General features: G+C 45.4%; 1 protein-coding gene across 1 annotated transcript in view; it reads left to right on the top strand.

Annotated features, from left to right (window-relative positions):
• The window catches only part of DNAJC3 (DnaJ heat shock protein family (Hsp40) member C3), a 55389-nt gene that overhangs the window by 13460 nt on the left and 27207 nt on the right, over positions 1 to 14722 (top strand). Inside the window, exons 2-4 of the mRNA XM_056109929.1 lie at positions 3918 to 4028; positions 7970 to 8094; positions 9475 to 9549. Coding sequence (XP_055965904.1) covers positions 3918 to 4028; positions 7970 to 8094; positions 9475 to 9549 — 311 coding nt within the window. The remainder of the gene's footprint in view (positions 1 to 3917; positions 4029 to 7969; positions 8095 to 9474; positions 9550 to 14722) is intronic.

Here is a 14722-nt window from a genome sequence, read left to right as displayed (position 1 = left end):
CGGGCGGTAGGGGGAGGGGGGGCGGGGAGTGGTGCTGCCAAGGGCTCCTGATCTGGTGGCGGAGGAACCGGACCCAGGGGACACAGGTAAGGGGCACCACTAAACAGCCACGTGGCAGGAGCCAGAATGAAGCAAGGGCAGCCCCTCTGGTGGAGGTGTGCAAGCTTCAGGGCCCCGTACTCACCACGTGTGACCTTGCCCAGTGCAAAGAGGAAAGGCTTCAGCAGACCTCTCCCCCGCTCCTGCCCAGCTGGAAGGGGGAGCTCAGGGCAGAGTGGCAGCAGCCTGGGAGGTCTCACATTCTGCTCAGCACCCCCCAGGTACACCCCATTTGGGCGTGCCTACTGGTCCTCTTCTTCTCTGACCCCTGACCTGGTTGCCTCTGTCTCCTCAGTGGCTGTCCCGCCCTTCCTGTTTCTGTAACACACCCCACATGCTCCTCTCCCGACCTGGGGCCTGGCACTCTCTGTCCCTTGGGAAGCTCATTTCCCCAGGAAGTGAGTCCTCTCGCCTTCCAGGAAGCCTTTGCTCAAGCACTAGTTTCTCACCCGGCCCACCCCTGGCCACTGCATTTACTACTGAGAGTCCAGCGCTCCTGCCCCCTCCCCATCCCAGAGCACTCGCCTCTTTTTCCTTGGTGCTTTGGAATGCAGCTCCGCTCATTCCACCAACGCTGTACCACCAATGTCACCAACACTTTTTCCTTAGTTTGCTTTTTATGAGTGGGGTGACATGGTACTTAAATAATGGGGGTAACACTGGTTTATAATGCTTTATATGTTTTAGGAACATAGAAATGTCAGATAAATGCTGCTTCCCATGCTTATCACCCAGAACCAGTAACTCTTAAGCACAGACCACAGGATCCCTTCCACTCTATCGCAGTTCTCCCCACTACTTTGATAACTTCAGTTCTGTGCTAAGAATCTAAGGGCTATTTTGGTTTTGTCTGTTCCCCTGCTTTGTTTCTCTATATTCTAAATATGGGCTGGAGCGATAGCACAGGGGTAGGGCGTTTGCCTTGCATGCGGCTGGCTCGGCTGAGCCGGGTTCAATTCCTCCGTCCCTCTTGGAGAGCCCGGCAAGCTACCGAGAGTATCTAGCCCACATGGCAAAAGCCTGGCAAGCTACCCGTGGCATATTCGATATGCCAAACACAGTAACAGCAAGTCTCAAAATAGAGATGTTACTGGGCCTGCTCGAGCAAATCGATGAACAACGGGAGGAGAGTGCTACAGTGCTATCCTAAATATAGGTGAGATCACCTGGTCTTTGTATTTGTTTTGATTTACTTTGCTTATTGGCAGACCCCTCCTCTAGTACCATCCATATCACAACTGTCAAGATATGTGCATTCGTTCCTCACTCCTCCCTTCCCCCACCAAAAAACAAATCTTTTAAAATCATCTCATGTCATTGGGCACTTGGGTTGTTTTTATATTTTGGTCATTATAAATAGAGCCACAGGGGCCGTAGCGATAGCACAGCGGGTAGGGCGTTTGCCTTGCATGTGGCTGACCTGGGTTCCATCCCCAGCATCCCATATGGTCCCCCAAGCACCGCCAGGAGTAATTCCTGAGTGCAGAGCCAGGAATAATCCCTGAGCATAGCTGGGTGTGACCCAAAAAGGGAAAAAAAAAAATAAATACAGCCACAAAGTACATAGGAGTGCATATATCTTTTCATAGATCATAAAATACAAAAACACTAGGAGTGGAACTGCTGATAATATGGTAGATCTTTTTCTTTTGGGGCCACAATCAGTTGTGCCCAGGAATCATTCCTGGTGGTGCTCAGGGGACCATAGCAGTGCGTGGTATTCAAAATAGTGTCGTAGTATGCAAGGCAGGCACCTTTTCTGCTGTACTACTATCTCTGTGGCCCTTATTTTCTTTTCTTGACTAATATCTTTGACTAGGATTTCAACATTCTTGTTGAACCTCAGAGGAAAAACTTTTGAGTTTTTCATATTGGGCACAGCATTACTGTGGGGTTGGCATGTATGTATTCTATTGCAATTTCTTTCTACTCCCATACTATTGAGTTACAAATTCAGATTGAATCTTTTTTTCTGCACTGATATGTGTTTTTTATTTTTCTCTCATTGATATGTTACATAGCATTAATTTGTGTTGGACCATTGTGATATCCCATTTATGGGACAAAAGCCACTTGATTATGCCATATAATTCTCAGTGTATTTATTATTAAATTCATATTGTCAAGATTTTGTTGAGGATTTTTGCATTTGTTCATCAGAATATTGGCCTGTTTGTGTGATTGTGAGTGTGTGTGTGTGTGTGTGTATGTACGCGAGTGCACATGGGCACTCGTGTGTTCCATTTTCTGCTTTTGGTGCTAGGCTAATGGTATTTGAAATGATTCCCTCTTCACTTTTGGGGACAAGTTTGACAACGGTGGGTACAGTGCCATCTTTGAAGATTTGTAGAACCTACAGGTTGAAATGATCTGGTTCTCGTCTCTTGTTTTGGGGAGACTTGATTCCTGTTTCAGTTTGAGCTTTTCTGTTTCCTTCAGATTCCGTCTTGGCAGGTTTTGTGGTTCTGCCAATCTGCCTGTCATTGCAGTGATTGCCTTCTCACTCTCTGGTTGCATGGGGCCTGAGAGCCAGCCTGGTGTGGGGGCCTGAGGACTTCACCCGCAGGGTGAGCACCAGGCAGGGAGCTGCCAGGACGCTGCTGCCATAGAGTGCCGGTGGCATAAGTCTCCGAGGGTGGGCAAGAAGGGACCGTGATTGCTGTCCGCTTCTGGCTGCGTCTCCTCACTCTGCTGGCCCACAGTCCTCACGCCGGACCCCTCTATCCAGCTCTATCATGACTGGGCTCAGCAGCTTTTGCAAACCGCTGAGCAGTGGATGGGGTGGGGGCTGTGGGGTTGGCCACACATCCATGATGTGGGGGACTGCATCTCAGTATGGAGCAGTTGCTCAGGAACTGCCTGTCATGTTGCAGAGGGACCAGTGTTTTGAGGGTCTGTGCGAGCTGGCTGGAAGCACACGTAAGGCAGGAGCCATGGCTGCAGCCTGGTCCTGGGGAGTTTTTTGTTTTTGTTTCACACCCCGCGATGCACAGAGGTTACTCCTAGCTCTACACTCAGGAATTACCCCTGGCATTGCTCAGGGGACCCTATGGAATGCTGGGAATCGATCCCGGGTCGGCCGCATTCAAGGGAAACGCCCTACCCGCTGTGCTATTGCTCCAGCTCCTCGTCCTGGGGAGTTTCATATACAATTTTCACAAGCAGTCAAACACCCAGGAAACACACATACATACACACACACACACACACGTACGTATGTGCATGCACACGCACACCACAGGAGACTGTAGGTCCCAGCAGGGCCTGGGAATGTGCAGCCTGGGCTGTGGGAGCTGGACTCCAAACATGGGGCCCTGGCTTCACCCTGCAAATTGCCTAGTTTTTATTTCCATGGTATTTTCCACTCTTTGTACTATGTAAGTGACTTATTTGTGATGGCTGCCTGCCCATCACCTCTAGGAGTATTAGCAGTATTTTGTCTCTTTTGCAAAGTCTGGGGTGCTTAGATGCAGTAAGTATGCTGATACTGGCGCCAAAGTGAGATTCTAGTATCATCATCAAGCAAAACTTAAGTGGCATGACATATTTTACTGTGACCGTGTAAAGCACTGTCCCATTGGTTTTGTGGACTGACTCTATCTACTCTCTTGGCTGATGAGGACAAGGTGAGTATATTTGGGGTTTCTCTGACTCTGAAATGAAGTGCTCTTTGGTTACTTTCTCTAAGTCACTCTTAGCTTCTGTGACTTCTCTTCTGAGTCAGTGACTAAGGGAGATAACTGTATAATAATTTATTCTTTAGAATGAGATCTTGACTCATAGAAAGTTAACTCAATATTTTTTTTACTTGCTTTTAGGTGCTGAATGTGGAATAAATGCAGATGTTGAGAAACATCTTGAATTGGGCAAGAAGTTACTTGCAGCTGGACAGCTGGCCGATGCTTTATCTCAGTTCCACGCTGCAGTAGGTCTGTATCTTAGAACCAGAAATGTAGTGGGCATGTTAGTGAATTCTGAATAATGGCTCTTTTATTTATTTATTTTGGATAACGTTTAAAATGGATGTTATTTTAATGTTTAAAAGTGTTGTGGGATGCTGGGTGAAATAGATTCATAACACAAATGCAGAACGTTTGAATCCTGATGTATTTGACATAAGAGAATAGTCCAAGAGACAGAGATATAATTGCTGCAAGTCCCAAGAATAATCCAAGTATAGTTTTGTTGTAATCTCAGGGCATTGCATATTTTTCTGCCTTTTTAAACAGATTTCACTGAATATAGTTACAGTTTCTTGGTGCCTCCAGAGCGTCAGTGTCAGAGTTATTTTGGGGCCCTAGGGGGAGCCTATGCCTTTTTGCCCTTTCAGTATTGCTCAAAACCCTCACTCCTTGGGTGGTTACCTTAGTCTAAGCATCAAAGTTCTTCATAGTTTTTGATCTGTAGTTAATTTGAAAAATGAGATGATCACTGTAAGTAGATTCAGAGTGGGGACATAAGGGATTTTCTTAGAAGTTACTGCATACTTTTCTGCTAGGACTTTCAGACAGTGAAGCTTTTTGTAAAAAAAAAAAAATTGATTGTATAGTCTCACTTTTATTTGGCATGAATTAGTGTGACAAACCTTTAGACTGCAGAGTAATGAGTTTGTGCATTTTTAGATACTGTTGTGCTCTCTGCAAGAATCATAGTATTGCCTATAAACAAAACATAGGTTGTGGTTTGGCAATATTTTTCTGCTTGCTCTTGCTTAAACTCAGATAGGAGACCTTGAGTTTTAGTTTTGGCTTTGCCACTGGGTATTGGTCAGGTGCCGTAAGAAAATGTTGGCTTTTTCAGCAGTTTTCATTACCATACCCCACCCCAGCAAGGGCTTTTATGAAGACTCAAAACATTAATATTTTTCGTAATTTGAAAATAATGTATCACTGTATCACTGTCATCCTGTTGTTCATTGATTTACTCAAGCGGCTGCCAGGAATGTCTCCATTTGTCTCAGCCCTGAGATTTTTTTTTTCTTTTGGGGTCACAATCCAGCGATGGTCAGGGGTTATTCCTGGCTCTGCACTCAGGAATTATTCCTGGGAATGCTTGGGGGACCATATGGGATACTGGGGATCAAACCCAGGTTGGCCGCGTGCAAGGCAAACGCCCTACCCACTGTGCCATCGCTCCAGCCCCCAGCCCTGAGATTTTAGCAGCCTCTCTTTACTCGTCTTTCCCAACAATTGGAGGCTCTTTCAGGATCAGGGGAAAATAATGTGTAATCTGAAAATCAAGACTTTCCTAAATACAGATTTGCTACATTAATAGATTTGTTTTTGTTTGTGGCACACACCTAGCAGTAGCTCAGGGCTTACTCCTGTCTCTGTCTTCAGGGATTTATCCTGGCAGTATTCAGGGGGCTGCTGGGGATTGAATTGGGGTCAGCTGCCTGCATGGCAAGCACCTTAACTCCTATCCAATCTCTTTGACCTCTGAGATTTGAGTTTCAAATAAGATTTTCTAAACCATGTGGAGTCTAAAAAAATTTTTAAGTTTGTTTCAATGATCACCTTAAAAAATGGTGTCTAACTGGCACAACAATTTGTACAAGGCATTTTTCTTTCTTTTAATGTGAGGCAGCTCCTAATCAATGCACAGGGGACCCTGGTTTCGGGGTCTGAAAATTGGGCTGCGTGGTTCAGTGTTTGGGTCCATGGTGCTGGGGGTTTTGGGAGTGGGTGGATATCGTGGTCACACCCAGTGTGCTGGTGGGGGTCTTTTTCAGATTATCCTTGGAGGTGCTTGGCAGTGCTGGAGGTGGGATTTGGGGCCTCACACACACGCATGCACTATTGCCCTTTGAGCTGTCTCCCTGGCCTGTGAGGGATTTTTCATGTAGGTGTTAGCTCTGAGACCATGTTAATGCAAAGTGAACATGTTTTTATTGATTCCAGTTGTCTTGTGACATGGCAATTAATTTTTTTCAGTTATGTGTTCGATAAAATATGTCAGAAATATATTGGTTATTACTACCACAGGAATATTTGTAGAAACTATTGCTTGTTTTATGCTTTAAAAAAAAAGTTCTTCCTCGGGTCTTTAATGCATTAAGGTCTATAATGAAAATGATTTAAGATGATTGCTCATTTTTCTTGAGCTTCACTTCATACAAAAATTCTTGAGAGAGTCTCCCTCCCAAAATATCCAGTAAAATATTGCTTTCCTTGGAAGAGGTAAGTTAGTAAGGCCTTAACACCATTTATTGGCATGGTTGGTCAAGGGAGGAAATGACGTGCTCCTAGCGTGCTCAGATTTTGCCCAGCAGTGCTTTTTGTTTTTCGTCATTTGATGAGTGGCCATGATTCTCAAATGGTGCATATATTCTCATTTCTGAGTGTAGCTTGAGACATTCGACCTTTAAGTTCGTATGAAATACTGATTGCTCAGAGAAGAATTACAGTAGAAAATAAAGTCAAAATTGTGTGTTTGTGGAATATATGGGAGATAGTGATGTGGTGATAAGGTGTCATGGCATGTTGAATTTCGTAGGAAATGTGTCTTTACCAGAACAGAACTGCAGATCCTCTGTTTTACTTGGTGTCAGATTTCCCTCCCCTCCATTCTCCTCTAGCCCCTATGTCCCTCCCTCTCTCCATCTCTTCTCTCCCTGTGTTTTGTGGGCTATTTTGAGGAGGGGGGAGTGCTGAGAGTCCAAAGCCCTGTACTGTCTCTGGCCTCTGTGGTTTTGAGTTGTATTGCCCTATTGACTTGCGATGCTGAGCACTTACTTTCCTGTTTATTGGCCATCTGTATATTTTCTTCCATAATGGTTGTATCACCTGTTCTCTCCTCCTACCTGTCAGTTGTACTTTAATTTTTGGTGCCATTAATAATGATTTAAAACCACAAACCTCAATGATGGTATCCTGTATTATCATAGAGATTGACCTATTTTCTAACAAGCAGGAAACTGGCTGGTCAGGCTGGGAAACAGGGGGCAAGGTTCCAATTGGCTGACAGATCAAATTTTGCCCTGGGAACTTTTGCCCTTCCTTTCTCAGCCTTTTTCTCCCTGCCATTTTTGAAAGAAGGCTGGAACGATAGCACAGTGGGTAGGGCATTTATCTTGCACGTGGCAAGGTAACCTGGGTTTGATTTCTCCATCCCTCTCGGAGAGCACGGCAAGCTACTGAGAGTATCCCGCCTGCATGGCAGAGCCTGGAAAGTTCCCCCTGGTGTACTTGCTTGATATGCCAGAAGCAGTAATAACAAGTCTCACAATGGAGACGTTACTGGTGCTTGCTCGAGCAAATCGATGAACAACAGGACGACAGTGCTACAGTGCTATTATTTTTCAAATGATAAGACCATCAAGAGTAGAAATTTTAGAAGACCTTTCATTGTACATCTTATAATAATGAACATGTGTGTGTAAATATTAAGTTTTAAAAAGGTGGCTTGATTTGGTTAAGATCATTTAAGTCCTACCCAACCCCCTTTGCTGAGCAGAAGTGAATTAATTAATAAGCCTAAGGCATCCATTTGCTTTTCTGCCGATTTCTTTACTCATTCTCATTTTCATTTTCCTTCTGGTTTGTGTTTTTCTTTCTTCACTGCTGCCATTGTCTTGGCATTTCCTCGGGAGCATAGATGTGCATTCAGTATGTCGGTTTAATTAGAAGTCTAGATTTCTAAAATTCTGTGATGAGAATATTTTAGAAAAGACAAGGACTGAATTATAAACTTACTAAAGTAATGAGTCGAATATGGTTACCATTCCACACCAGAGGTCGATGAACTTTTTTCTCAAGGGTAAACCCCTTAGGCTTTGTAACTCTACAGTCTCCGCTGTATGTTCATCTTCTTCTTCTTTTTTTTTTTTAAAAACAAGTTTGAGAGCAGTAATTATTGTTTCAATTTTCAGATGGTGACCCTGAAAATTACATCGCTTACTATCGGAGAGCTACTGTCTTTTTAGCTATGGGCAAATCAAAAGCAGCACTTCCCGATCTAACCAAAGTGATTGAACTGAAGATGGATTTCACGGCAGTAAGTGCAGTTTAACCTTTTTTAAAAGAAGAATTTAAGGGCACTTGGAAGCGGTCGTTGGTTACTTCAGAGGAGGCCTGGCATAGGAGATGTCTTTGATGTAGTGAACTGGGCAGCTGGAGAGAATGCCCCAATCCCTGGACTTATAGGTCAATGAGAAAGAGGGCCAGTGGAATCCAAGTGTTTTAGAAGCTTTTCCAGTGGTGTTTGCTTTGTAGCTCAGAAGATGAGTCTGCCTGGAGGCTGGAATGTTGGGTGAGGTGTAAGGCTGGGGGGTGAGGGTGGTGGTGGTGGTTGGGGGGGTGGTCAGAGGCTGTGTCAGGTGACTGGAGACAGTTTCAGTGAAGGTGTGGAATAAAGCTCAATAATAAAGAATAAAACTCAATAAAGAATAAACTCAAGTGAAAAAGACAAGAAACAGAAAGATGGAGGAGGAGCGGCCGCTCTGTGTCAAGAGGGGAGAGATGTCCTTCTGGGCATAATGGGATATGTAGTTGTAGAACGGTTTTCGGAGTTTTAGTAAAGTCCAGATGACACAGTTTTTTATGGCAGTAGCAAAAATATATTTTAAAAAATGAGATGTAATTCACATACTATCACATCTGCTTTCTTTCCTTATTTGTGGAATAATGTGGGCTATCCAGCCCAGGGTCTCATACGCATCAGGCTTGCATTTTACCACTGAGCTGTAGTTCTGATCCCTACTTCACCCTTTCTAAAGGCATACAATGAAGTACAAATGAAGTCATAAAGTATGTTTTTTTGTGTGTGTCTGACTTAATTTTCCTTAGCATGTTCTCAAAGTTCATCCATGTGATATAATATGTATCAGGATTGTATTCCTATAACTGAATAATGCTGAATTGGATAGCCATGGGCTGGAGCGATAGCACAGCGGGTAGGGCGTTCACCTTACAAGCAGCCAACATGACCAACCCGAGTTCGATTCCTCCGCCCCTCTCGGAGAGCCCGGCAAGCTACCGAGAGTATTCGGTATGCCAGACACAGTAACAACAAAGTCTCCAATGGAGACGTTACTGGGCCCGCTCGAGCAAATCGACGATCAGCGGGAGGGCCTTTACCTTTACCTTTATTGTATTTGCTTATCCATTCGTTACCTGATAGGCTATTGATGGTTTCCTCCTCCTTTTTAGGTGGGGGCACAGCTAAGAGTGCTCGGGGCTTATTCCTGGCTCTCTGCTCAGGGATCACTCTCGCCGAGGCTCGGGGGGACCCTGTGAGGTGTTAAGGATAAAATACTGTTTGGCTGCATACAAGACATGTGCCCTGCTTGCTGTACTATCCTTCTAGCCCCTCCTCCTTGCGTTTAAAGACAGTATAGAGATACATAACACTCGGGTGTCCTTTCTTTCATTCTAGGCAAGATTACAGCGAGGCCACTTATTACTCAAACAAGGGAAACTTGATGAAGCAGAAGATGATTTTAAAAAAGTGGTAAGTTCAGTTGCTATTTGTCCCTGTGAACATACCTACCAACCACCCAAAACCCAACCCACATGTTGAGTGGACATTTTGTCCCTGATTCTGGGTGTTAAGACATTTAATAATTCTATTGCCTAAGTGGGGACCACTTGATCTGTGTAAGAATCACAGTTCCTGAACTGATATTCAGTGATTAACGTCAAAGAATCATATCAAAAGTTGGAAGGGAAAGTGTACAGAATCAGCATACAATTCTGTTTTCTGCTTTCTTCTCCATGAGATTCTAGAGGTGTCATCTGAACTCTTCTTAAAGTCCTCTGAATCACTTGGGAAACCCTTTGATTGGAAAGGATTAAAGAAACAGATACTTAACAGAGGAATGTTCTAATCTTTCATATGATGACTTTGCAAGAAGTAAAGTACTTTGGATTTCTTGTGGGGATGATACAGAATAATTAAAATTGAAGGGGTCATATCCTGAAAAACATTTTAGTAAGTCATGTACTGACCGGTATACTTATGCTCTCATTTCTTTGAAGACCTGCATTTCTGCTCTATATGGATTTCTTGATTAGGCTAAAGAGGGTACATATAACAGCATGCCATCTATAATTTGCCTTATTTGGGTGTTCAGCAAAATGTTTACTGTGATAACTGTGGTGAAAATAAAACTGAAAATTGTGTGTATGTGTGTGTGTGTGTATGTGTGTCTGTCTGTCTGTCTGTGGTGGGGAGTGGGTGGTGCTGGTATGCAGGGGCCCAAGCACTGGCCATGTACACTGCAGGTGTGTTAAAAATTTTCAGGTGGGTGAGCAATAAATCTGGAGAACGTGTTTTCTTCTTCTTACTAAGTGCTGAAATCTGTTCTTTAGTATTTCTTTCCAGTCACAGTTTCAGTGTAGCCTTTTAGAATTAAAAGAGCTCTGTGGGCTGAGTCATGCTTTGTGTGTAGGAGTCCTGGGTTTGAGCCCCAACGTTGCGTGGTCCCTCATCAGGTGCGACCCCCTGAGCCCCAGCCTACCAGCCACCCAAAACCCAGACAATATAAGCAGCAACAATCCAGAGTGAGGCTTTAACCCAGCTCACTTCCCGCTGGACGTGCCAGGCCGCCTGTAGGAAAATGGTGTTCTTGGCACTGTGGCTTCGTCTTCTCTTATATCTTATCTGTGATCAAACTTGAACCTCTCAGAAACAAGGGGGCTTTCAGGAGACTTTCTATCTTTAGATCGGTTTGTGATAGATTTCTGCTTGTATATTTTAGAGATGGCCCTTTCTGCTACTATATTACATTCTCCCTTGAGAATGTGCTTCTGTATTGAACATTTCAAAAATTTGGCCCTGAAATTTTTATTGAGATAATAATGACAGGTTCACATGCAGTTGTAGGAAATAATGTCAATAGGTCCCGTGTCTCTTTCACCCAGTAGCCAGTTTTCTGCGGTGGTAACTAAAACTGTAGCACAAAATGGCAGCCGGGATCCTGACGTTGACGCAGCCTGCCAAAATCCTGATCCTGGTACCCATTTCGGTGAGGATTTCATTCTGTGCCCTTCTGGCACAGCTAACTTGGTACTGAAGATATTGAACAGAACAGTTTTATTGCCACAAGGACTTCCTGTCCTGTTAGAATCACCCGCTTCCTACCTGCTACACCTTGGCCTCTTACTCACAGGTCCTCCCAGCCACTAATTTGTCACTTATTCCTTAAGTTCTAACATTTCAGAGACTTTCCATTCATGGAATCTAGTATAGAACCTTTTGCAGCAGACTTTGGTGGGTGCTTTTTGTGTGTGGGGAAAGGAGACCTCCCTATTTTTTTTTTTTTGTTGTGAAAGTTGTGAGATTTATTTATTTATTTATTTATTTTTATTTTTTTAATTTTTTTTTATTTATTGAATCAATGTGGGAAAAGTTACAAAGCTTTCAGGTTTATGTCTCAGTCATGCAAACATCAAACACATTTCCCTTTACCAATACTTATTTTTTACCATGAAGAACCCCAATAAAACCCCACCCCCCACTCCTCCCCGTCCCCGTGAGGCAGATGAATTCTAGTTAACACTCTATCTGCTTTGATTAGATTCATTGTTTCAATAAAAGATTCACCACTATTATTTAGAGTTTACCCACCCCCCCCCCCCCCAAATCAGACATGCTGAAAAAGCATTGTGAAGTGATTTGCTTTCTACAGCTGGGTTCAAGAATTAAATGTTGGTTTTGGATTTCTGCTATTTTACCTATTGACCCTGGAAGTATTTCTACTGAAAGTCAGATAGTTAAGAAATTGGTTTCTGTGTTCTGGAGTCATGGCCGTGCTGGAGAGCCGCTCACGGGGGGCAACTGTTGACCTCGGTAGGGCATGAAGGACGGACCGGAACGCCCCCCCCCCCGACCCATGAGGTTTTAGTCGCCCCCACTCCCCCGGCTCATACCTGCTGTCCACAAGGCTCCCATGTGGCCGCCATCTTTATTTCCAGAGGGAGGAGGGCGGAAGGGAGCAACACCCTTTCCCCTCTGGGCAGAAATGATTGCCTGGATTAACGCACAGTCCTTTCACTTTTCTGCTCCAAGCTGCTGGGTTCTGCATTAGGTCATTGTGCTTCTGGGGCTGTGGCCGTGCTGGAGAGCCGCTCGTGGGGGCAACTGGTGGCCTCGGTAGGGCGTGAAGGGCGGACCGAAACGCCCCCCTTCCCATGAGGTTTTAGTCGCCCCCACACTCCCGGCTCATACCTGCTGTCCACAAGGCCTCCATGTGGCCGCCATCTTTCTTTCCAGAGAGGAGAGGGCGAATGGGGCAACACCCTTTCCCCTCCGGCAGACTTGATGGCCTGGATCAACGCATAGTCCGTTCACTTTTCTGCTCCAAGCTGCTGGGTTCTGCATTAAGTCCTTGTGCTTCTGGGGCCGTGGCTGTGCTGGAGAGCCGCTCGTGGGGGGCGACTGGTGACCTCGGTAGGGCGTGAAGGACGGACCGGAACGCCCCCCTTCCCATGAGGTTTTAGTCGCTCCCACACCCCCGGCTCATACCTGCTGTCCACAAGGCTCCCATGTGGCCGCCATCTTTCTTTCCAGAGAGGAGAGGGCGAATGGGGCAACACCCTTTCCCCTCCGGCAGACTTGATGGCCTGGATCAACGCATAGTCCATTCACTTTTCTGCTCCAAGCTGCTGGGTTCTGCGTTAAGTCCTTGCACTTCTGGGGCCGTGGCTGTGCTGGAGAGCTGCTCGTGGGGGGCGACTGGTGACCTCGGTAGGGCGTGAAGGACGGACCGGAACGCCCCCCTTCCCATGAGGTTTTAGTCGCTCCCACACCCCCGGCTCATACCTGCTGTCCACAAGGCTCCCATGTGGCCGCCATCTTTCTTTCCAGAGGGAGGAGGGCGGAAGGGAGCAACACCCTTTCCCCTCTGGGCAGAAATGATTGCCTGGATTAACGCATAGTCCGTTCACTTTTCTGCTCCAAGCTGCTGGGTTCTGCATTAAGTCCTTGTGCTTCTGGGGCCGTGGCTGTGCTGGAGAGCCGCTTGTGGGGGGCGACTGGTGACCTCGGTAGGGCGTGAAGGACGGACCGGAACGCCCCCCTTCCCATGAGGTTTTAGTCGCTCCCACACCCCCGGCTCATACCTGCTGTCCACAAGGCTCCCATGTGGGGAGACCTCCCTATTGATGCCGGTGGCCACCAGGTCCACACCTGGCAGTACTCAGGGGCCCATGCAGTGCCAAGGCTCCAGCATTGGGCCCTGCAAATTCCAGTCTGCTCTCCAGTCCTGGGCGTTATCTTCCTAGCCCCTAGAACCGATTCTTCTTGCCTCCTTATGGTTTTCTGGAGATTTATCCAGATTGTTGCATTTAGCTTATTTCAATTGCTGATTGTTCTGTGGTCGGTGTCTGGCACATTTTACTTATCCACTCATCAGCTAGTGGACATATGGATTGTTTCTACTTTTTTTTTTAACTTTAATTGAATCACTGTGAGATGGACCCTTATAAAGCTGTTCATGATTAGATTTCAGTCACACAGTATTTCAATACCCATCTCTCCACCTGTGTACATTTCCCAGCACCAGGATCCCCAGATTCCCTCCCATCAACCCCACCCCCCACTTCTGCCTGCCTCTATGGTAGGCAGGCACTCTCTCTCTCTCTCTCTCCCTCTCTCTCTCTCTGGCATTGTGGTTTGCAGTATTGATACTGAAAGGTTATCAAAAAAATCTCTACCTCTTTAACCCTCAGATCTTGTCCAGCGTGATCATTCCCATCTATTATTGTCATACTGGTCCCTTCTCTATTTTTCCTACCCTCAGCTCCCCACACACTTGTGGTTAGTTCCAACCATTGACCAGTCTTCCAAGGAAGACTGTTTCTACTTTTTTTGCAATTTAATAATAAAACTGCCCTGAACATTCATGTACAGGTCTTGGTGTGAACATAAAGTTTTCATTTCCTAGGGTATTTACCCAGGAGTACAATTTCAAGGCTCTACGGTAATTACATGGTAATTGCGTGCTTAGTTTTTATAAGAAACCACTAAACTACTTCCTCCAGTGCATTCTTCCTCTGCATCTTTCTAGCATTGTGATTGTAACAGATTTTTCAGTTAAGTCCTTCTGATGGGGTGAAGTAATAACTATTGTCTTAACTTACATGTCCTTAAAGGCAGTGACCTCAGGTGCTCATTTTCCATTTATAAATCTTTTTTTTTTCTTTTTGGGTCACACCCGACGATGCACAGTAGTCACTCCTGGCTCTGCACTCAGGAACTACCCCTGGCGGTGCCCAGGGAACCATATGGGATGCCGGGAATCAGACCCGGGTCAGCTGCGTGCAAGGCAAATGCCCTCCCCGCTGTGCTATCGCTCCAGCCCCCATTTATAAATCTTTTTAAAATTTATTTTTTATTTTTGGTGGGCCACACCCAGCATGCCCCAGGCTTACTCCTGGCCCTGTGCTCAGGTTTGCTCATTGGCATGCTCGAGGGACCATACTTGGTGCTGGGGATCAAATCGATGCCAGCTTCATGCAGGGCAGGTGCATTACCCCTTAGACTATCTCTCCAGCCTTAAACATTTTTTTTTTTTAAAGTGAAACATTCATTCTTTTGTCCCATGTTCTGATGGGAATATTTGCTTTTATAGTGTTGTGTTTTGAGTTTTCTCTCTGTTGAAATACTTGACCACAGGTGTGTC

Source organism: Sorex fumeus, unplaced genomic scaffold (genome assembly GCF_029834395.1).
Source record: "Sorex fumeus unplaced genomic scaffold, SorFum_2.1 ptg000008l, whole genome shotgun sequence".
NCBI lineage: Eukaryota > Metazoa > Chordata > Mammalia > Eulipotyphla > Soricidae > Sorex > Sorex fumeus.
Note: the sequence above shows the minus strand (reverse complement) of the source record. Positions and strands in the feature narration are given on the sequence as shown.